Source organism: Petromyzon marinus, chromosome 3 (genome assembly GCF_048934315.1).
Source record: "Petromyzon marinus isolate PM22_M1 ecotype Great Lakes invasive population chromosome 3, UKy_Petmar_22M1.pri1.0, whole genome shotgun sequence".
Classification (NCBI taxonomy): Eukaryota; Metazoa; Chordata; class Hyperoartia; order Petromyzontiformes; family Petromyzontidae; genus Petromyzon; species Petromyzon marinus.
In genome coordinates, this window is record NC_133669.1 from 22347646 (window position 1) to 22371839 (window position 24194).

The 24194-nt window shown below is 46.5% G+C and overlaps 1 protein-coding gene across 6 annotated transcripts in view; it reads left to right on the top strand.

Annotated features, from left to right (window-relative positions):
- RBFOX3 (RNA binding fox-1 homolog 3) overlaps window positions 1–24194 on the top strand; it is a 308060-nt gene that overhangs the window by 194764 nt on the left and 89102 nt on the right. Inside the window, exon 1 of one of the 6 annotated variants that reach the window (XM_076052900.1) lies at window positions 19937–20438. The exons of the other annotated variants lie outside the window; for them this stretch is intronic. Coding sequence (XP_075909015.1) covers window positions 20421–20438 — 18 coding nt within the window. The 5' untranslated portion in view covers window positions 19937–20420. Of the gene's footprint in view, window positions 1–19936; window positions 20439–24194 lie in introns of those variants that run through there. 6 annotated transcript variants of the gene reach the window in all.

Here is a 24194-nt window from a genome sequence, read left to right on the forward strand (position 1 = left end):
CTCTGAATTTGTCATCTGGATCTACGTCTTCCTCGCTGTCTGACTTGCTACTCTCTTCTAAAGACGGCTGCTCTCTCTCTGGAGGAGTGGGTACGGGGAGCTCATGGCAGTGTGGCACCGGGGCGATGGATGAAGGAATGTCTGGATACATGAAAGCAGGTGCATTCTTGCCAGTCCGACGTTTGGAAGGGTCCACCATGCAGAAGTAGCAGTTGCTTGAGTGGTCAGTGGGTTCCTGCCAAATTATTGAGATAGCGAACTTCATGGCTCTCTTTTCCCCTCTGTACCATCCTACAAAAATACATTCATTTCATCCATGACTAATGTGTAAGAGATTCTCGCAAAATTTTTCATGTATGATATATTTTTTCAATAACATTGAAAATTGTAAAACATTTAAATATTTAAAACTTTTACAATTTAAAAATGTTAACAAATTTTATAACATAAAATTTCTAGCAACAATTGTACATCTTACCTTCCAGAGTTTTTTTTAGCATTGCTCGCAGGTGAAATGAGATGCCCAGGATTTGTCTGGATCCCCGACAGGGATGCTGAAATATGCCTTGTAGGTCTCACACATCTTCGCAGATGCTTCCACAGACTACTTTTTCGCTCTTGTCTTGATAAATTGCCCGCAGACATAGTAAAATGCGTCTGCCGGATGCTTGCAGCTTCTTGAAGCCATCTCAGAAAAATGCAGTTATGTATCCACTTAGGCAGCTGGAACTCAACTGAACTGGTGGGCTTAAGGCCCCTGTATTTATACTATTTATATTACTGTAAAGTTCTAGAATGTTCACTAAGTTACTCCACGTTTACTCAGCATTGAATCTATCTGGAATGTTCTGGAAAACAGGTAAATTTAAAAATATCACTGTCCTGGTGACCTACCGAAAGAACCAAGAACATGAATCACTGCAGTCACGAAATCTTTAAATCAAAATTGTGGGGAATAATAGACATTTTCTGTACTTTTTTATTTAAAGCTTTCGTGACTGCAGGGATTCATATTATTTGTTCTTTTGGTAAAGTCACGTAGAAGGGAAACAATAAAATAATAAAAAAATATATATAAAACAATAACATTTTCACGACAAGCAATCATCATCATCATCTGATGATGATGATCATGTTACACAGTCTTATCAAGCATCATCTGATGATGATGATTGCTTGTGTTGCAGTCGAAACGTCGTGAGAATTTTATTGTTTTATATATTTTTATTTTATTGTTTCCCTTCTACGTGACTTTACCGAAAGAACCAAAAATATTTTCTGTACTTTTGAGGCATAAACAATTAGGAAATACAACTTACTTCCCAGAAACAACAACAAAAATTGTTACACAGTCTTATCAAGCAAATTTTTTTTCAACAATGCTCCAACCCACTCTTGCATATCTTGCTGCACATGAATTATGTTCTATTCATGTTTTTTTTATTGAGCCCAACTTTTGAGCCTTCAATATTTAAGTTTCACAATTAATTCCTGCAATTAATTTCCATTGGTTGTTATTATTATCATCATATGCAAAACTGACACGGATCATTTATGTCTGCATTTCTTTATCCAACTCAATATCTGAAAAACGCGGTTTACATGTCGCTCTGAATGCGTCTTTTTAAATTGTATCTCCTTGAATGACTCCACTTTAATGTGAATGGTGTTAAATTATTTGCGCATGCTCAGTTTGGCTGTGTCAGGCTTGCAGATTGTTCTAAGCATTCCTAATTATTCTTCTTCAGTCCTCGGTTCGTGTAACTTTGATGACTACAGATACCATTTATTAGTCTCGAAAGAACAAGCACGATTTTATTCAATACTCTGAATCTGATGGACGGTATCCATGTGGTTGATGACAAAAAAACCTTGCCAAAATCTGACTTGTTCATGTGACTGCTTGACCTCTATGTTGTCCGTTATTCTTTTTCGAACGATACTTTTTAATATTCCTTTGTACAGGCCTATGACCAACTCGTCCATAATGCGCCAGATCTTGTCAAATCCCAGATGCTAGGAAGCAGGCTTGAGCCTTGATCGTCGTCCTCGTTAGGTCACTGCCACTTCGGACTACGTGGTGGTCATCTGAAGGCAGTGCAGCAAAATCCATCATTGTATGTACGTTGAACTTCTTTTGTACCGTACGTAGCTAACCGTGCTAATCGGAGGTGCGGGGGGGGGGGGGGGGGCGGAGGACATCATAACTAGACACAATAACAAGCAGTTCTAAACAAATTAGTTTTCAATCGAGAGAATTTAAAATTACACAGCTCCCAGCGGCTTCCTAATATCAAAAGAGCGTTCACAGATGGCCCCAGAAGCACGTCTGAAAGTGTGCGATGCGGTGACCGTCTTTGTTCGATGGCAAGCCAAAAGCCGCCGCTGCTGCTGCTGCTGCTACGTGGATGACCGGAGTTCACGGGATGGTTGCACTCGGCAACTATTAATTTGTTTCCACAGCTGCGCTTCCCACCTTCACCGACCTCCACTGACCGGCATGGTGAAGTACGGTCAAATAACCATCACGAACCCCCCCCCCCAGCCCCCGCCCGCCACAGTCTTGCGTAGGCCGTAATCTAGCAGTGGGCTGCCAAAAGGGCAGTCCGCGTACAAGTACCGTCGTAAAGAATACGTCCAAAATAAAGCACATCGAGGTGCGGTGCAGAGTGTGGGCTCCATTAAGCACTAGCTGTACTGAGGCCATAAAGAGTAAATTACAGCTGTGTTCTGTTTTAAGTCTAAAATGTGTGCTTTTTACTCTCTCTCTCTCTCTCTATTTCACTTTGAAAAGCGTAATGCTCCCGGCGCTTGTCGCTGCTCATCGCGCATTCACTTTTAAGTCTCTTGAAATCACAAAAGACTTGCCGCTAATTTGTCTGACAGCGGTATTTTGCCAACTTTTCAAAGAATCCCTCCGCATATCAATCCCGCACTTAAGCGAAGCTGGCCGGTTTTAATGCAATCTGTTTTAAGTTGGCGCTCATTCCCAGCATGGGCGGCACACGTAATATATATATAGTTGACCATCGCTGCATTTACGAACGTCGTATCTGGAAGAAGAAAAAAAACGCACAAAGTCACGCACGTCACTTTGTTCTTGGATAGTAAAATGTGTGCGTTCGTCCCGAGCGTTTCATGTTGTAATATCATCGCGCGGACCAATTGCGGTCATTTTGAAATTTGTGTGGAATGGCCTTGGGATGATGTGTGGCCACCAAAACGTGCCTTGGCTGATGCGGCAGTCCGCGCCCGCGACCACTCAAATGCGCGAGCGAGGCAGCAGTGCGTGTAATGCAATAGCTTTTTTTTCAAAGCCTCTGCTGTAAATGCGAATGGCAAGTGTCTAGACCAGGCAGCCCAAAGGCAGGAAGAGAGGGAGGTTGGATGTTAAATTTCTGAAGGCCAGGAATTTAGTATGCACCATAATGTGCAACTTTGCTTTGTTGGCTATAGATGATGAAATAAAAAAAAAATCGTAAAGAACAAAAAAAACGCTTATAGATTAACAGATTCTTTGTTTCGTGAGTTCCAGGCACCTTCCATCGAACCGTTCAAATTAAAGCCGGCAGCGTTGCCGCCTGTGGGCTTGTTAGCCAATTTATCCACACCTACCCACTCAAATGACTTACACCATCTCTTATTTCTTATCGTTCTTTCCTCTCTACCGCTTCCCTTTCTTTGTTTATTCTCTCCACACGCACATATATATTTATTTCTCCTGCATGAGATCATTACCCAAATTAAAGTAATTTTCGTGAACGACCGCGACACACTTCTTGATTTCACTGTCCGGTAAATTACCCAGGATGTGCTCCTGGGTCGAGGCTGGCTGTTCGCGTCCGTGGGGGTGGTGGAGGGTGAGGGGGGAGTGAGGGCTCGCCGATCACTCCGCCCGGCCAAGATCTCTTGGCGCCGGGCCTGCACCGCGCTCGGTGCCCTGTCCGGGTATCACTCGCCGCTCCGGTTGCGATCGCTCTTCTTCTGCCGGGGTTGCCGCCGTGATCTCCCGGGGCAGTGCCTTAGCGGGCCTCTTTTCGGCTCCCTTCGCCAATGCTGCCACCGGGAGTCACGCCGACGTTCAGCCGTGGCTTCCCGGTGCACCGTTGCCGCGGCCCTCCGTGTCTCGCCACTGCGTCTCGGGTGCCGTGGCTGCGTGCTGTTTGGGTGCTTTGCTACGGATTCCTCGGATGGGAGCTGCCTGGCTCCGCGTTTGACAGCTGGGAGACGCCGAAGGGCCTGAGTGCTTGGCCGACTCTGGTCAAAGTCAAAGCCAGCGTCTCGCCAAAGCAGGGCTTGATTTTAGCTCGACACATGGGTTGTTTTTGGAGCTCCGCTGATGAAAATTTGAGTGCCCTAATTCCTCGGTGTACTTTCCCTATAATTTGGATTTCAGACAAACCAATAATGAGTGGTGTTCAAAAACACCAATTACACTGCAATTAGTTACAAATTGGCATGGGGTTTGGTTCTTAATGTACCTTCCTCCCAAGCTGGAATTGACGGCAATGCAAAGTACTTCGTGTGAACATGCGATGATGTTTATTTGACAAAGCCCAAAGCTTGGAACTGATTAATTCAAGCTCAACTTAATCCTCAGTGGTCTGAACTCCACTTTCAGTACAAATGGATGCACTTAATTTACCTCCGGGTCATCCTGCATGCCAGCTATCACTTTCAGGTTCATCGGTCTATAAGCAATTAAGCCAACTGTCTAAACCACAGCCAGCAATCCATGGAGCCTAATCACTGTGAAGCTCAGTGTGGCTCTTGCCGCATTTTAGAGGGAGCATCGATTGAATTATCCGATATATACCAGGGGAGGTGGTCTGTTGTGTTTGTAGCACTCCGCCGAAATGGCTCAGCACCTGATGGACTCGCCTCCGTTCCAGCTCGACGCTCTTGCTGTAGGCTAAGAGGTGCACGCGTGCGCGTGGATTGATCGTCGCCGCCCAGCGCTCTATCGCCATAGCCGCGTGCATTTCCCAAGCTGTGGCTAAACCGAGCGCCGACCCACGGTAGATTTTAGCCAGATGGAACAGACTTGCCCCGTCGCATTCCGCACCAACAACACAAGAAGCCGTGGGCGAACGTGACGATGAAATGCTGTAATTCGAATGCTTGACTCGAATTTGCGTACCCTCCCAACTTTCAAGTCAAGGCAGATTTCTACTTTTTTGGGGGTCTCAGGTAGAGAGTGCAGGTTACGCAGTAGCGTTGGCTTTCATAGGAAACCAAAACATTTGCATCCTCTCAATATCTCAGGCTGAAGAGGCTGCACGCGTGTCGGGTGTGCGGTGCATTGGTGTGTGTGTGTGTGGAGGTTTTGGAGGTCAGCAGATTTAATGGTGGTGGCCAGATTTCAATGAGAGCACCACGTGGTCACATTAATCATGGCTAGCCTGCCTGTCCAGAATGGCTGTTTAGGCCCTTAAAATGGAGGTGATAACATTGCCCCTTCATGACCTGGCCTACAGCTTCTGTGCTCAGGGCGAGTGATTTTTGTCTCCTTATCTGCCCGTTATCGCCCCTAAGGCTTCCCCCTCCCTTTGCCCCCCCTCGCCGCCCCCCCCCCCCCCCCCGCTTTGCTGTTGAACCTTCCCTTATAAATAATCAGAGAGCTGACCATGTGCAAAGTGCGGATGTTTTACCGTGGTTTGCGCCGCGGTTTTGTACGTCCCGCTTGGACCTGAATACCAGGTCTCCAGTGGTGGGGGGGGGGGGGCGCAGTGCTCTGGGGCGGCGATTGGGTGGCGGAAGAGTTTTTGAATATTTTATGGGTCTAATTCCAAAAGGCTGGGAAAGAATGCACTCTCAGCCCATCTCTATAAACCTGTCTCAAAATTTACGAGTTCGTGATGGTGAGAAGGGGTGGGGGCAGGGTGGTGTTTGTTGATGGGGTGGTGCAGGGGTTGGTTGGATCTATAGCTCAGCATTACACCAAAAACGCAACACAGATGCTCAGCAGTTGTGTCTGTCATGCTTTCAACTACGTAATATATAACTGCAACAAGCGCGCAAAGCTTCCTTTCCCTCGTTACACCTTTTATGTGTCACGCTATGCAAAAACAAAATCTATGCGAGGAGCGCATCCGTCATCCATCATTTTAAATGAAGACCATTCATAATGCTTAATCTGATATTACCGATTACCGTGTTATTAAACGAACGAGGCCCTTATTAATATCACACGTAATGTACGTGCTGTGTTTTTCATCCTATCCTTCAGAAGCTGCGTGTCAGAAATGTTTTATGCAATTCTAATACAAATAATAATAATAAACAATGCTCATTGAAAGCTTAACGAGTAAAGAAAGAGAGAGAGAGAGGGAGAGAAAAAAAACTGCCCTGTAATTGTGTTGGTGACAATAGTTGCCCAGTTTTAATGCTTTCCCTTGCATCAGTCCAAACTGTCACGCCGCAATTGAACGCGGAAGATAACCCTTGAATAACAGCAAAGTGCTTCTCACCCCATCATTTGCATGCAGATTCGACCATGCCTGGGACCTTACACAAGCTCCACCATCCTCCCCCGACAAAGCCGGACAAAAATATTGGATTTTAACGTTATATTTTTCAGGGGGGCTTTGCCGAATAATGAACGAATTCACCCCGCCGACTTTCACAAAGCCCACTAAGGGGCAGCTGTGTGAACTTACACGTATGTTTGAGGGGTTTTTGTTTTCTAATTCACGAGACGCGAGTCAGTGTGTCGTCCTGCTCATCCGTGCATTGGAACGATGCTCCCTTGTGTGGCCAGTCCTGAGCCGGAAGTGGAAAGTCCACATTCTCGTGGCAGGAGGCACGTCTCTACATGACAATTTTGACTTTCCACGTGGTGGCATTTATTTTATCCACCCCAGTGGGGTAATTGTCTGAGTTAACCGCAGCCTTTGGACTCACAACTTTGGGATTGTCAGTAGTTTGGCGCTCAATAACCAACAGCACGACACGGTCACATTTGTAAACGTCCATAATCGAGTTTTTTTGGGTTAGATCGCGTTAATATATAAATGGTGTGTCGCTAAAACCCGCCACCACCCGACACAGCCAACTAGTAAGGGTTGTCACGTAAACAGAGCATTCCAATTCGTCACTAGTACAGCACACCGGTGTGTTGGAGAGCCAAGCCACAACATTTACAATCTGAGTACGACGTTTCGCCAGTAATTACAACTAGCTTCATCAGGCGACAGCCCTTCCTAGTTGGCTGTGTCGGGTGGTGGCGGGTTTTAACGACACTTTTATATATTTACGCGATCTAACCCAAAATATCTCTATTATGGATGATATTGGTCGCGAAAGCTTACTTGTTAAACTGATTTGTAAACGTATATTTTTTTAAAAGAATATACAGTGTATGATACCTCCAATGTTGTAGTCTATTTTCATTGTTACTTACATTATTTACAAATGAGAGGCAGCCATAAATAATTAGGCACTGAAAAATAACGCCGTAAAAATGTGTTGCATAGAGAAATTAGCCAAACTCGCGATGCTTTCCTACACAGATGACGAAGCCGAAGCCAGGTGGCGCTTATTAATCTTGTATAGTTGTCATCAGAAATTAAATATATAAATGCAAACATAATTTTTACCGTAACGTTGTACATTTGCAGCGAGCACGAGCGAAATAAATACTTTCATTTACAATAAATGAATTACTTCCCCGCAGAAGCCGTATCCAAAGGGTTACTTTTTTTTTGTTGAACTCGTGTGAAAAAGTCAATTTACATTTCTCGCCGCGCCAGTGTGTACGTGATGGAGGCTGGCATTTGTGATTTTCTGTGTTGATTTTTTTTTGTTCCTGACGTGGCGGTCGCAGCATGCAAACTTTATTTTTCTTCGTTCCATCGATTGTGTTTCTAATACGTCAACGTGTGCTCGAAACACATTTTACATGAACCTTGACCCTTGCAGTAACAGACCGTCAAGAAAAGCAAAACATTGCGGTTCATTGGGGGTAAGACATAGTAAACAGACACAAGGAGGAAACAAAACCGAATATTATTATAATAAAGGGCGGACGGTTCCAATGTAATCAAAGCAAATGACTGAACCGGCTTCAAGGTGCTCGGCTTTCAAGGCGATGTGCTCATTTCAGGTTTTGAGGGCTCTCCCAAAAACCTGGCATGACAAAATTGCGCGCAAGAGTATGATGTACCACCCCCGTGGCTCAAAAACTGGCAGTGCTTCTTTTTCCTCCTCCCATCGCACGCAGATCTTAATTTATTTTGTTGTGAAAGTGGCACTGCTCGTACCACACGGCAAGCTGGCTTGGCTGGCTGTTACCGGGAGTGCTTTTTTTTTTAGATGAGGGGAGGTGGCACGGTCTTGTGTCATTAAATTACAGCTCTATCGGAGGCAGCTCTGATTCAGCCTGCTTATCTGCCGCGAGCAGAGAGAGGTGCTTGGCCGGCCCGCTCCTAAACCACGCTCGCCCGCCCCGCCGCCATCGCCTCGTCCTCCCCCCTCCCCCAAAACAATCCGCGGCACCGTAGAATCACGGCGGAACGGTAATCTTAAGACGGCGGTAGCGGTGGAGGCGAACACTCGGGCGGTTGAGAGATAAGTGCTGATTAGTGGTGGGAAGTGGAGGGCTCGATTTTCTCAAGCAAGGGTTCCGCGCGTTGCATCGCGGAGTACCAAAGCGCCAAAGAACAGGAGGCGATCATTTGGCAAGCAAGTGAAAAATAGATATCTTTGTGTGAGCACATGTGTGCAAGATGGAAGGGTTCCTTGTGTTTAGCATAACACAATGGCGTAAGGCACCCTAAAGAGATTGGGAGTCATTCATAAGCCTATGCAATACATTATATCATGTTCTGTGATTTAAAAGCAACACAAATGATCAAAGGCCCATTGCATACCTTACTAAAGGTTTCTGTAAATTTGGATTATTCCAAGGCTATGAAGGCAAAGCGAAATATAATTTGCAATGTGTGATATTGATGTACATGGGCAGATTAATTTGCTTTGAAGCAGACATTTGTATTCAATTGCGTGCCGAATCTTGCACAGATATGCCGCTGATCTCATAAAGCACGACATTAAAACAAAAATGCTGACCCTGGTGTGCAAATGCGTGCACACTCGAATGGATAATAACATACATCAGACAATGCTGCACGCAAAAGGTAACAATCGGAACTATGCAGTGTCGCGTTTAGCCTTTTTTTTATTTAAAACAATTCAGCGTTCAGCGAATATTTCATTGTTACAAATAGGCACAGCGGTGTTCCGGACTAATCGCTTGCAGCTTGATTGCTTGAGGGCAGCTGTCCAAAGTGCCATCTGACACAATGATGGAGCCTCCTGCTGAAGTGTCTCCTCTGCAAACTGTCTGTCTTGGCACGGCGCTCGCACTTTGCTTACACGCATGCGGAGTGGCAGCTGCCAAAGGGGAGGGGGGGGGGGCGATCTATTTTGCTTCTTTTCTCTACACCCACCCCCCTACCCCCCTTCATCTTTCTTTTCCCGTGACTGAAAAAAAGAGATAAAATCATGGCGCTAAAACTGACATCTCCCACCCGCCAACCCCCCCCCCCCCCACTACTACCACCCGCTCCCATCCCCCCTAGCCTCCCTCCCCCTCCAAACACCCGCCAACCTCCCTGTCTTTTTCTGCAAGAGGCTCCACGTGAAGAGGAGTTGACTGTGAGTGAGGAGTGCATGCGAAAAGGCGACAGCTGCTAATGCGTCCACGTATCCCCTTGCCTCTTTGCCGCACCGGCTAGCGGATGACAACTGGTCGCGTGGCACCAAACCAATTGAACAAAAATGGGCATAAGGAGTCCTCTTTGTCAGCAACATTTCAGATAGGGGGACTGTTTCACTGACGCGAAAGGCATCTCTCACATGTACACGTTCAACTGCCGGACGAATCATTACCCAGAGGTAGTGAAACCCGTCTTGCACTCCAGTCGTGAACTCTCACTTGTCTCACTTGAGCAAATGCACAGCAGAGGTAAGAGACAACGTGATTTGGCCGCGAGTGGAATGGGCGACGTTCATTTCGAGCACGGTTTGTCTCGGCGACACGTTTTTATACTCCACGTGGCTAGGTGTTTCAGTGAATCAGTCGAGAGGCATTCTGTAATGATGCTGGAGAGAGGCGTTGCCTCGGGGTTCAGCAGCCTTCAAGTGTCTGCGTGAAGCTGGCCGGGGTGATAGAGAGCACACAACGGGGAAGACTAAGAAGCCGTGACTTGATGAATGCCTGTAAATGCACTTAGTGTGTGAATTATTTACACACCCCTGTTTAAGAGAAAAGACAATGGACAGCTTCCCAGAATATTTTGTTTAAGCAGCAGGGCCTGGCTGTTGGTGAGATAATTGCTTTAGGCATGGGAGTTGTTTCCTGTCCCGCTGCCTGCCTTTGTGATAAGTGGCTAACTTCGGCGATTGACTTGCCTCTCCGCAAAGTTGACGAGATACACACGAAGGCTGCCCTTTACGTAGAGAGTGGAACAGTGTCCTTGATTGTTTTTAGCAGGTTTTTTTTTTTTTATGAGCCATCATAAGATACAATGAGTTAAGATAATTATGCACGGGGGGGGGGGGGTGCTTTACATGCAGTCTGGGTCCATTGAGGAGCAAGAAAAAAACGCATGCGCAAATATTAAAACAATTTCTCTTCAAGAGATGTACTTTGCTGATGTCTCTGGCCGTGGTGCTGAAATTTAGCACATTAACCTTGTTTGGCAGAATGGGCTTTATCCATATTTATGTGTTTTTATGACCTGGAGAATTAGGTTGAAGGTATTGAGTCCATAGCTGATGTGTCCCCCCAAGGTAAGTTGTGCACACTGAAAAATTGACACTGGATTATGTTAAACGCACAATGGAAAATGCAAGAGTATAATTAACTTTCCACTTTTGTAGTAGGGTTTATGAATGTGTTAACATTTATTTATTAATCGTTTTCAGTTTACTTAATCGTTTTTACTTTTTTGTGTACGAACAAAAAGGTGAAATCTCATTGCCAGCCTTTGAGTGCCCTCCATATTTTGCGACCTCTTAATTAATGACAATAAGCAAGAGCTCAAACGAGACTGCATTGGGTAATAAACGGGGTGATGCATTTGCTTTGTTTCGCAGGAGTGCTGATGAAACATTGAAAGCAATAAATGTTCCGTCGACCAAGATGGAATTTGGCGCTTGCAGAACGTATGCAATAACCGCTGCCTCTGCCGTGGCTGGAATTAAACTGTGTTAATCTTCCCCTCGACAGCGCCCCACCATGAATGAATGGCAACGGCCGTGGTATTGGAGCTGTAGTTTTCGGGGTTGTTTACATGCCACCCAGAGTATCGACAAAACACGAGGACGCGCCGTAAATCACAACCGCGATGCAGAGAGATGTCAGCGCTCAATGCAGAAATGCCTGCCTATGCACACGATGGACCTCTGAATCCCACGTGAATTGAACATTTATCCTCAATCATGTAACACTCCACTTGGATGTGGCAATGTCTGTTATTTTTTTTTCTACCGCAGCACACTATGTAAACAAATAAATGTTCCGGTTGAATGTGGGTGGCTTGGATTGTTCAATAGAACGTTATTATATGTCGGGTAGGAGAAGCATACTTTATATAACTAGATATAAAATTTTGATTTAAAGCTTTCGTGACTGCAGGGATTCATATTCTTGGCTCTTTCGGTAAAGTCACGTAGAAGGGAAACAATAAAATAATAAAAATATAAAACAATATAGATATAAAATACCACGTTGATCTCAGTTGTTGGGATTTTTATTGTTGGAAAACTGATATAACGTACTTTTTTTCTCCATGATTTGTTGCTCTCCGCCTTATAGTTTGACGTTAGATGCCACCACAGAAACACGTCTCGTCAAACCGAATGTCACGTCACTGTTGCCAGTCATGACTGTTGCGTCGACACATTCTCATGCATCTCTAATTCTAAGGGAATGTAATCGTCATAATTGGTCTGGACCTACCGTATACTGTTGAGAACATTGATCTCACATTTATATTCCAATATTGCCAAATCGTGCATTATCATGTGTGTAATATGCTCCGTTATGGTATGTTCTGCAAAGTGTTTATCATAACTGAATTAAGTACTAAGTAATTGACATTGATATAAATCGCACATTCAACCTCTCTGATATTGGTATTGTAGAATCTGTATGTTGCGTGCCTGCTATTAGGACAATCCATCTGAGGGAATTGAATTTCACTGCTATTTAAGTCTATCATATAAAGTATTAATAATACAAGTAAAAACCCATCATCCTTTATTGTTTAATTCCTCACAGGTTAATAACATGTTCATATACGCAAACTGTGAAATTTGTGAATTTTAATAATAAATGTTAGATTTCTATTTCGATATATCATTTTGATCGCAGTCAAATGCCATGTAATATGCCGCAGTTAATTAATTTATGCACGCAGATCGCAGATTCCGTACTGCCCCTTGACTCGTTCCTTGTTTTGATCTCAGTGTGTGAAATCTTCCCCGCCAGCATGTTCAAAAACGATTAATCACGTGACTCTTTTAATATCGTAAAAACCGCGAGTGCTTGGCTATGCTTGAGGGCCCAGTTAATTGGACAACTGAACATTCGGAGATTATGGGAGATTAAATATCAACCGCGTGTGTGCGGGTTCATAAACACACTCGCAAGATCAAAAACTTTCGGTTTATAAATTACGCCCGCTGTATTAATTTTGAGCTATAAACAGCTGGAGTGTATTATACATTTTACAGTGATTTAATTTTTAAACCCGGCGCAGCAGCTAAACAAACAGATATTTCTTAATCTCAAGAATGTGTACTTCCTGAGTCCAGCGATCGCCACCGGCTTATAAATGTCAAGAGGAAGGTGAGCATTTGGCTAAATGCCACCAATCATAATACCCTACTCAACGGGGCTTTGAGTATTTTTTTTAAAGTGCTCTGCTATTTTTATACTGTTTTTGTTTTTAATTGAAAGAGAAATGCGGTGCTGGTTGTTGTATCCGTTGCAGCATTGTAGTGCTGTAAATAACGCTCCCAGGGTGCATGGCATACCCAGTAACGTGCAGCCCAGGATGGTAGCTCTTGAAACGACAAAAGCTTCTGCAAAATGGCAGCTTCCTGTTAGGCATGGAAACCTGCAACGGGGTTAGGGGCATGGGAACCTACATCGGAGTTGGGATTTTTAGTTTTTTCGACCTGAATATGTGATATGCATCACTGCGTTGGTTGTACAAGGATGTATTCTTTTCGAATTATGATGGGAATTTTATTAAATATTGTCACGCTTAAGTTCAGTATGAGCTGTAATATTTGCATGCCAAACATCACAAACAAGATGATGACCTGTAACAAAAACAAAAAGAGTTCAGAAGCAGATGATCAAGGATGCAACAAAAAGAACAACCTTGCAAGAATGGCAGTTCACATTATTAAACATTGGGAATGATGTCACTCCGTCTACACAGCTGCATTCGCGTTAAACTCTCCCTGGCCATGTTTCGCGTAGAAGTTTTTTGTTTGTGTGTAGCCCACAGTGCCGGGATCACCATTAAATCACCTTTCGCACCTCCAAGGCCAGTTTCAATCACGATGTCTTTATGAACTCTTGCATCCGGTTCCTACGATGAGACCAGCAGACTTAGTTGTTTTGTCACTTGGTACCAGCTTGCCAGTGAGCTTCAGTTATGCAAAGCATTTGAAGCAATATTTTGAGTACTGGTCAGCACTTTTGCCCCCGTGTCGCTCCAGTGTTCAGACCAGGCACGTCAGATGTCAAACACGTGGTGAAAGCGAGCGAGATCAGCTGTTTTCGTTTTGGAATTTATGCAGCATTAAACCCCCCACTAATAACCCACAACTTGTGAGAGTGGATGAGATAATATCCTGATTAAGCTCACTGGCAAAGCTATGATTTCATGTTTTTGGCTGGTGTTTCTACAAGAGGTTTATGAGTCCTTAGAATATATTTTTCACCTTGCATGCTAAGGGAGTAGTAGTAATAATAATTTCAAATTGTAATTGGCCACACAGTATTCGCTCTCCATTGAAAAGAGAGAGAAGGACTCAGAGGTGCGAGGAACCACAGACAAGCGGGAGGGCAGCCACGCATTGAGCTGGTGCCAACAGTCACCCAAGCTCTGCAGTCCTCTCTATATATTAAGGTGTTATCTGCCAATTCGTGAGCGTTTAGAGGTGGGATGAAACTGGAGTACTCGCATAAAACCCACAAGTGCGAGGGGGAAACACTATCCCATACAGACGGAAAAGTTTCCTTCTAGCAAGTCAGGATACGGCAACTCCTCAACATTCACGGGAAGGGAGTTTCACTATATTGTTTGTGCCATCTGCCAAGCCTCGCTGCTGCATCCACAGTGCTGGCTCACAGGCCACGTTCGGCACCAGCCATCGCCACCGGACTATTAGCTCTGCCGCAACAACCTGCGGCAGCACACCTTCAAGGCTTAACGCTCTTCACTTCGATGATGACGATGATGACGATGATGACGACGACGATTATGACGGCAATTATGAGTTCAGGCTTTGAACAGCACACCCCCAGTGACAGCAAGGGCCCGAAAATTCAGCAGTCAGAGCGAGGTTTTTGCTCTACGAGCGTACGGGGCACAGAACGGGTGGGTGACTGCACAAGCCAAGGCCGTGGGAGGGATGGTCCAAGAAATGTCCCTGGCTTAGGGCCAACGGCGACCTTAATCCCCGTCTCCGAACGATGTCTGAATAATTAAGTTGAAGGGTTAATGCTTCTCCTCTGCGTTTGGGCGAGGAGGCAAGCTGTGAAGGAAATCACTCGTAATTGAAGCTTTGTTACTGCGCTCTTTTAACGCCTGGTTTCTCCAGAAGGCTTTTTGGTTAATGTTTATTTTCTGCACCATTGATTAGCATGTTGCTGCACATCTGTAGAGGCACCGCACGTGAATGCAAAACAGCCGTCCGTGGGGACCTCCACTTTCGTGGTGCGCTCCTGTGCTCGGAGGCGCAAATCCTTTAATATATTTAATTTGGCGTTATTTGATTTTGTTTCATGACTTTGAAATTGGCCTCCCCCATGCTGCTTTTTGCGAATCGGAAGCCAACGCCAGGCAAATGCTGGTGTCGGTGTTGGGGGATGATGGGGGGGGGGGGGGGAACGGCGAGGTTAGCGGCAGAACAAACGTACATGACAAGGTTTTCGTTAAGGGGGTGCGACAGGGACCCCCCAAAGAGATGGGATCAGCAGAAATTAGGAATGCGCGCACGAGGTAAAGGGCCAGCCGGGTGAGAAAGTGCCACTGGTGGAGCATCCTGCGGCAGGCACTGAAAAAAGGGGGGGGGGGGGAATAGAACACTCCGATATTGGGGTCATGAACTCTGCTAGGTCTGCAGCTTCTCCAAACACCCAGCGCTCGCTTTTCTGACAGCGAAATCACTGGGAGCCTAGGGCCACTTTAAAGGATTCTTTTTTTTTTTTTGCGCGTGGAGCGTAAAACCTTTTCCTCTCTCGATTTTAGCGCGAGAAAAAAAAAACCAAAGTGCACATCGCACGTGATAGTGACGCTATTAGTGTGGTGGTATTCATTTGGGAATAACTACATTTACAAGGGGAAAAACTGTTCGGCTCTCTGGGCAAAATTACATATTTTTTTCTGGGGGGAGGGGGGGCGCTCGCACGACGTAATTCAAATAACACAACACCCGTGTTAATTTTAGCAGGATGACCCTCTATGTTCGTGTGGTGAGAGCAGAGCACTTCCTCAACATTGCCCACCGCTGCTCTGGTAAGCATTTATTTTGAAATTCCAGCGAGACTATGCAATGAGATTTTTGGTTTAAATAATAGCGTTCCTTTTGATGTGACTCAGAGACTGTGGTCTCTGAAGATTATATGCCGGTAGTATCACCTGGGGTTGATCTGGCAGCTGTGATAGTCTTTGCAACTGATGGTTAAAATAACACCCGTTGAGGTTTTACTTAATAACACGCTTTGTAGTATTATGTAAAACAATGTTAATCTGCTCCCTCTACACCACACCACCACGCTGGATTTTATTATAAACAGGGACGGTCTAAACAACGAGCAAAAACTTGTGGCCACAGGGGACCCAATGGCTGAGATGGGGGTGGGATGGCAGCAAGTAATTTATAGACATGCATTAACCAATAGGCAATTCATTTACCAATTTTTAATTTACTAGAGTTGCTGAAGCAGCACTTGTAGCATACATATATACGCCGTGGCCAGGAAGCCTAATGGTAGTGTCCTACTTGGGGCCTCCACAAACCCTAAGGCTGCCGCTGCATATAGAGATATTCTTTTTCCAAGCTCGCAGCACTACTCTCGGTGGCTGACGTGAATTATAGTCCAAATTCTTGTCGGCCCTTGCAAAGTTAGGCATTCGAGCCGGCACGAGGTGCCTGCTCCCTCTTTCCCTCCCTCCCCCTCCTCCTCCTCCTCTCCCTTAGCCCCCACCTCCAGCCCCTGCTCCTCACCAATAGCACTGCCTTGAGGGAGAGTGGCATGCGTAAGTGCTGAACGGTGGATTTTGACGCCTCCTGGCCCAATAGCACAGGATTAACTGCTTGGCTTCTGCTTTTGCCCCGTGGAGTGAGCAGAGCAGCCGGCTGTGATAATTTAGTCCCAGATAAATTTCTGCACCTGCCCGCTGCTAAATGAGAAGGTAGGCTTGGGGGTTATTTTTTGCATGGGAAGCAAAAAAAAAAGGAGAGATGGGAGAGGTGCAGGGAGGGAGAGGGCGAGAGAGAGCAGGGGTGGTTGTCTCTGAGAAGGATGGCCAGTGGGTGGGGTGGCAGGGGGTGGTTGATGGTGGTGGTGAGGGAGGGGCCCGATCGTCCAGCTGAGTCTATAAAGTAATGATGTACAGAGCTGTACATTTATAGCTTGCTGACATCTTCAGCGTTATATTTGTTAAAGGCATGATTTAGTATTCCCTGGAAGAGCAGGCTCGTCGGCGTTTCGTTAGTCCCACACTGGTGCCGTTTCGTTAGTCCCACAGTGATGGTGCCGTTTGGGTAATCCCACACTGGTGCTGTTTCCCCACACCTCATACCCCCCCCCACTCACCCCGACGACAAAAATAAGAACGTTCTGGGAGGGATGAAAACGCCGCGCGTAATTTTTGTCTTCCTTATTAAAAACAACCAGAAAGAGATTGCGTCCGTGATGTTATGCGTTAATGATAAGAAGAAGAAGACGACGACCCACCACCGGTGCTCTATTGGCACCCTGTGAAGTAGAAAGCATCAAAGGCAAGGTGCGGTTAAATCCACAGTGACTTTGATATATTGAACATTATAGGCTAAAGATATTTGCAAAAAAAAAACCAATATTGAAATGTCTTTCTTGCAGATGAAGAATTTATTCCATATTCTACCCGAAGCAGCCAAGTTCTTATAGATCATTCCCATGTGCCATGCAGACATCTAACGCTCTGTTGTATTTTCCTCAAATAAAGAATTATATACTGCAGCTTGAAGTCGAGCCATATATCACGTGGAATTGCAATTTTCAAATACTGCATATGGAAGATCATTTTTATAGATCTGATGCAGTTAGAAACTGGTCCAAAACCAAGGAAATACACTTTCTGATTAATTTTCTACTATCTTGAAGGACCGTTTTCTTTATTTATTTGCTTGCAGATTAGTACTAAAATCAAGGACGCCTTTTATTGATTGAGAAATAGGACACAGCCGAGGGAGTGATTGGGTTGTGAATGGGGAGGATATTTTGTAAAGCGCCCTGTCCCGTCACGAGCAGAAGAAGAAGCGGACTAACAAAACAATTCACGTTATTTGGTGCCGGATTTAGACCACACACCCGAGAGGTGGAAGTTAAACAGCGCTTGCAAACGGCCAGTGCTTTGGGTGGTGATGTGGCGAGCGCCCGCGATAGGGCAGAGCGGTTGCGGATTCCTAGCGGGTTTGTTTGTCGTTTGTGGATTCTTTGAAGTGGCAAGCTTACTTGTTTTCGTCGAAACAATGCCGTGCATACTAACGCAGCGGAACAAATGGTCCTTGACGGAAGCAAGACAAGCGAGGCACTGCCATTGTGTTAGCCCGTGGACGAATGAGCGACAACCCTGTCCTATATTCACGCGCGCTACTGGAACCGGGAAGAAGTTAACGAACCCCCTCCCCCTTACTTGGTGGCAGCGCTCGGCAGCGAAAGTGAAGACGAGTTTAGGGTAACGCTGATGCCCTTCGTGGTGACGGGGGGGGGACAATCGCCTACTGAACATTCTTGTGCGATCAGCTGTCCCTGTCCCGTCAGCGCATAGCCAATACCCCCCCCCCCCATCGCACGCTCACCCCAAACCAAACTTGCTGGCATTAAGTATCCGGAGTGTAATCAATTAATAAATGTTCTTTGTCAGTTCAGGTGGAGCAGCAGCTTGCGCCGTGCCGTACATGTTAATTATCACCATGCACACTAATATTGAATCAATAGAGTGAGCTTAGTATTCGCACTGTGCCTGGAGCGTGTGGACTAGACTGGAAAAAAGGGACGTTTTTACAATATAAAGGAAACAAGATTATTATTTTATAGTTCCAAAAGTTTCGTATGTCAAACTTGCTGTGTGTGTGTTTGTATATATAAGTTAAGACATTCCTTATGTGCAAGAATGTGCATTTCAGCAAAAGTATGAAAATGTAATTATATTGTTGGTGTTCCCCCCTCCTCGTCCCCCTCTTGCTGTGTGCAATGTGGGCTGCTTGAGTCTAATCTCCGACTCTCTCTCTCTCTCTGTGTACGGCTGCTTGGCCCCGCATTACACTGCTTAGCTCGCTCTGGGCACTACCAGAGCGGCAGCAGCAGCAACACCCACACGTGTCTAGTAAACGCTATACCGCAAGCCACAAAGTAGGGCGTTCCGTGGAAGCCCACTCATGCTTTTAAACCATTATAAAACTGGGAATTCCTCTCCCCCGGACCAACTGACTCAAGGCTCCAGGGCTCCCCGTGTGCACAGCGCTGGCGTCTGTGTGACTCCCATCTCCGCGGGCGCCTGTGTTCCTATCTGTGCAGGTTTAACACCTCGAATCAGGCACACTCCCATATCTGTGGAGCTTACACATCTGAGTACAGAATACACCCCGCTGAGCATATATCGCTAAAGTCATCGCACCTTCACGGGGCCCACGTTGCTCCGAAGCTCCCGCGCCGACGCAGACAAGCGTCCGTATCGCGTCGGTATATCGTTCGCAGCGACATAAATCAGCCCGGAGAATGCAGATAATTAGAGTTTTGCCTGAAGTGTCCCATTGACGTCAGTTCCACGAATCCCATTACGCATTTCTCTGCTCTCGAACCGTTCATTTGTTTGGCAACGCGGTGGCGTTTTGCACGTTGGAGCTTAATTGCAACAAATGCAGATACCCCCCCCACCACCCCCTACCAACTCCGCTCCCAGCCTATCCACTCCTCCCCAATCGAATCTCACCCCACAAAAAACCCAAACGTCGCCAAGAACAAAAAAAAACCTGCAACTGCCCCTTGCTACTGTCGTCGGCCAGGCCCTACGACCCCACGGCACCCGCACGGCATCTCTGAGCAGGGCAGGGAGAGCGCGCTCCGTCCCCTCCCTGGCCGCCGTGCACCCGGCCCGTATCCCCAGGGGCTCCTTGCACCCCCCTGGCCAGCCAGCGAACGAGCGCCGGGTTTTATTACTGCTGCTGCTGCGCCAAACCGCTCTGCTAATATTTTAGACCCTTTCTGGAGTCATTAAGTTCCATCACCCCCGCCACCCTGCCACCGCTACCCCCCGCCCCCCCCCCGTTCAACCTCTGCATCATTTTGCTCCACTCACAATCATGCAAGTCGATTCTCGTATTCGCTATTAAATAAGCAAATACAATAAATGCGAGTAAAACATTTTGGTATTTTTGGAAACGAGATCGTTTGACGGGCGCGCGGTTAAAAAAAATGCACTTTGCCTGCGCGTCATTCTACTCGGGTCCCGGAGCGCGTTTGGCACCGTGGGGGACGACCTTTGAGTTAATTGTACGCAACTCTTTCCGTGGATGGCTCCGAATCGTCGCGGACATCGTCGCATCGCGCGCGCACACGCGCGCCCACAATTGCACTGTACAGCAGCCCCTTGCATGCGCAGGAGGCTGGCGAGGGAGCGGGTGACTAAGGATTCCGCACAAACAGGCTCGGCAGAGTTGTAACAGCCTGCAGCAAGGCAGTGCATGCGCCGTTTGGGCAAGCCGGCAAAACCAGGCACCGCAGCGACAAGAATTTGCAAGTCCGTTCACACCAGAGAGCCAAGTTGAGACAAAGAGAAGCGGGAGTCATTTAGCAACAGAGCTTCGAAGCCAGAACTGTTTTTATTTTATTTTCATTTGTCCGTAATTATATCCCATCTGCAGGCAGTTCTTCTGCCCGTCCGTGAGTGAAACGCGTCTTCAGGATGATGATGTATGTTTGGGTAGGTACCTGATCTCGTTCACTTCATTGTTGCCTGCTTTGGTTTACGGTACGGCCGTGCGGACGAAGGGACGGACGGCCGTGCGGACGGGCGACGCGACGCGTCTGTGCGCGCGTGTGCTCGATGTGCCGGGGCGTGTTGTGTTTTCGTGGGCATGGGGATCGCCACCCGCAGAGAATCCCCGAGCAAATGCGGTGCCGTGGAGGTTTACGCTCCGCTGCTGGTTCGGTAGCAAACGACGAGGGGTTAATGACACGGCGTTGTTCAAATTTACACCCAGGCTCGTAAAGGTGACGGGCTACCGGCGGCGGCGGCGGACGGGGGGGGGGCGTAAAAATGCACGTTGCAGGTACGTTGCTTAAATCTGCAGTGGGGGGGGGGGGGCACGCGTCCCGTCGTCCGTGGTGGCGTGCTGGCGTGCGCGAGCGAGCGAACGAACGAACGGAGCGAACGAACGGAGCGACCGAGAGAGTCGTGAACAAAACTTTACGACCAGTCCGCATCTGCTTTAGTCGCCGGTGACACCGTGAAATGTTTGAGCTGAAAAACCCCTGATTATATGAGAGCCTAATAACTGAACGTTTTACTTTGCCATGCAAAGAGATTTCTGATTGATTTTACTCCCGCGTCGCATAAAGATTGGAGCGCGGCATTACAAGTGCCGCGTGGAGCTGCAGCGCGACTGTATTTTAGTGCAAGTAAATTTAATCTTATGTTCTAATTTGTCCGGCACTCCAGTCATAATCTAACAGAATAAAATTTAGGCGTTAGGCATTCCTTGGCCATGCACACTTTATTAATACAATTTTTCTTTCTCCGGGGCAGTAATGCACAAAATGTAGGTCGTGTGACTCCAAAACTTGGACACCTACGTACATTTGGACGCCTTAACTGTATGATGCGCGCAGACGAGTGACGCATTGATTTGTTTATATCAATTCCTTGGCTTTTACGAGTGCCCTGTGGGTGGGGAGTCTCACACACACACACGCGCGCGGGCACACACACGTGTGTGTGTGTGCCCGCGCGCGCGTGCGTTTAATGTTGCTGCAGATAAAACTTGTGCAGACTCTCTTTTATTTACTGTGATACTGCATTTCCAATATCAAGGAATCCTAGCTTTAAGGGGCCCTGTAGAATTGCAGCTTCCTAATAATGAGCGGCGGGGTTGGCCGTTTGCTGTGCCTTGTATACTGCAACAGCAACGATCCACGTGGATGTGTGCCGTTACGTCCAAAAGTGAAATTCGAAATGTGTTTCTTCGCCAAAGTTAGTTTGCAATAGTTTACACCACCCCCCCACTCGTGTCATGAAAGCACGTTGATGTGAAGCCATCTTAAATTCGACAGTGAACCGTGTCGTGTCTATTCGTTCGTCATTCATTCATTTTCCTATCGCCGTCGTGGTCGACTGAAAATAAATTATTTTTCAAAATTCTGTCACTCAAAGAATGTGGAGTCAGATGCGGTGAGTGGCTCGGCTGCCACGTTTCTCCCAAGCGCACAGCGAGTTATTTTAAAAGCTCTAAGTTAAAGGTTGCTTTATGAAAAGCAAATATTAGGTTTGCCTGTCCTAATTAAATTCACGGCCTTCAGGATGTATGATATTAGACGTGTTACTACAACAAATGTTATACAAAGAGATTTCCCACAAGCCGTGGTCCTGTGTATACAGTGTATATTGCTGAGTGGGGTACGTGATGTAGCCTTTGGCAAAAACACCACCGCCCCCCCTCCGAAGACGCCCGATCTAATATCACATCTCAGAAGCTGGGTAGCGTTTGTATTTGTGACCGCCATGCGCAAACAGGTTGTCATAGGCCTACATTGTGGACAGCAGAGGGCAGTGCGGGAGAAAAAAAAACAATCACTTGTTGTGATGTACTATGCTCCCACGTCTATGCTCCCTGCTCTCGCCAAACCGGCATTCACCAGCCTGGTGAAGTATGATCAGACAACCTGCACCGCGCGCGAGGGCGTGGAGAAGGCCCTCGTCTGCTATCGGATCGATAAGAGGGGGGCTACGCATGCAAAGTTCACGCACGCGATGTTGAGCTTGCGGCCAACGGCAGTTCACTGCGTTGCAAGCTGTCTTGCTGGAGCACTTACGCTGCAAAGTGGCCGTATTTAATCGCGCTTTCTCGCCAGCCAATCTACAAACAAAAACACGTGCACCGCTTTGACCCGACGGTAAATCATTAGCACGCTTGTGTGACAGTCGTTGGCAACTGTGACACGGACACACGGACATTTTCGTCGGACCTATGCGAGTGGCGCAGAACGGGGTACTTGTGAACTTTTTGTTATTTTCGCGCAGCGGCTCTTACGCGTCACACATCACAATGTGATCCTGCAGACGTGATCATTCACGACATCACGAGGCCGGGTGCGCGGGAGACAAATCCTCGCGATGATGCGGTGCTGTCCGGAGGTACACAATGTGCATTCAAGTGTGTGGCGTCTCATAATGTGAGAAGCGGGTGATCGTGGACGGGTGGACAGGCGTGTGGGTGAGCGGGTACAAGTGCAGGCATGGCCCTAGCGTGGATTGTGGCCTGGGCATGTCACCGCCTCAAGGACGGATTGTTTGCAAACTGATGCTTAATGAAGCGTCGATTGGGGAGAGGGGGGGTTTCATTAGAATTCAAACGTTGGGGCAGTTTAAAATTAAGATGCGATTTTTTTTTTCCAATGGTTTAACCGCCGCGGTGATGAATAGCAACCGAGCGTGGTTGCGTACTGGCTGGCGGTGAGCACGGGGACAAGCACGTGTACACCACAGCCCTTCTCGCAGTTGGATGAGCAGATCGGTGGTGACATCACTCCGCTTGCAGTGGCGACTCCCTCCAAAATTAGATGCGCCCAGTCACTTTGGGTAAGAGCATCTGAAATCACACGGAGAAATACGAGCAGATACCAAAAAAAGGAGAAGAATTTGTATTTTTGCAGTCTTTAAAAATAATCATTGGATTGTTCTGGAGCAGTATGGTAGAACGGAACAAAAAAAATCACCATTCTCTGTTTTGAATGCCTTACCATGAAATTCATCAGCTTTGTGAGTTAAGTATTCTGCTCAATATTGAGATATTTAGCTGGAGACATCCACTAATCCATTCTGCGAAGGTCTTGGCTCTCGATAGGGCAGCCTACAGCTCTCAATAAATAACAAGGGGAAAAAATTATACCCAAGTAAACCCAAGTTGGGGATGGACAGCAAAGCAAGCAATACATAACATTACTTTTAAAGGTGTGCCTGTGTTGGTTATAGATAGGGCAGCACGCAATAAATAAAGTGTATTTTAAGCATGCCCTGGTTGCTTATTGATAGGGCAGTACACAATAAATAATATTACTTGGTAAAGAATGACCACGTTGCCTTTCGAAGGGGCAGTGTGCAATAAATATTATTTTTTAAAGCGCACCCATGATGGTGTCTACACGGCAGCGGAATTCCCATGGCACTCGGAGTAAGACAGAAAATTTATAAAAATCCACTTGGCCTCGCTTGTAATCAAACGTGATTCATGCAAATCTATTTTTCCTCATTGAGTTTGCTTATTTCCTTTTTAATTATCTGTCACTTAGACAGATCTTCACAATTACAGAGCACAGCAGGGGCCTTCTGCTATGGCCTGTTTTAACTAAGGAAGGATTTGTACTTTATCAAGGCCTCTCTAGCCTCCAGCTACAGATTATTACGTCCAAAATGCTTCCCCAAAGTGCTTAGTATTAATTCATTTATGCAAGCAAACGGTGA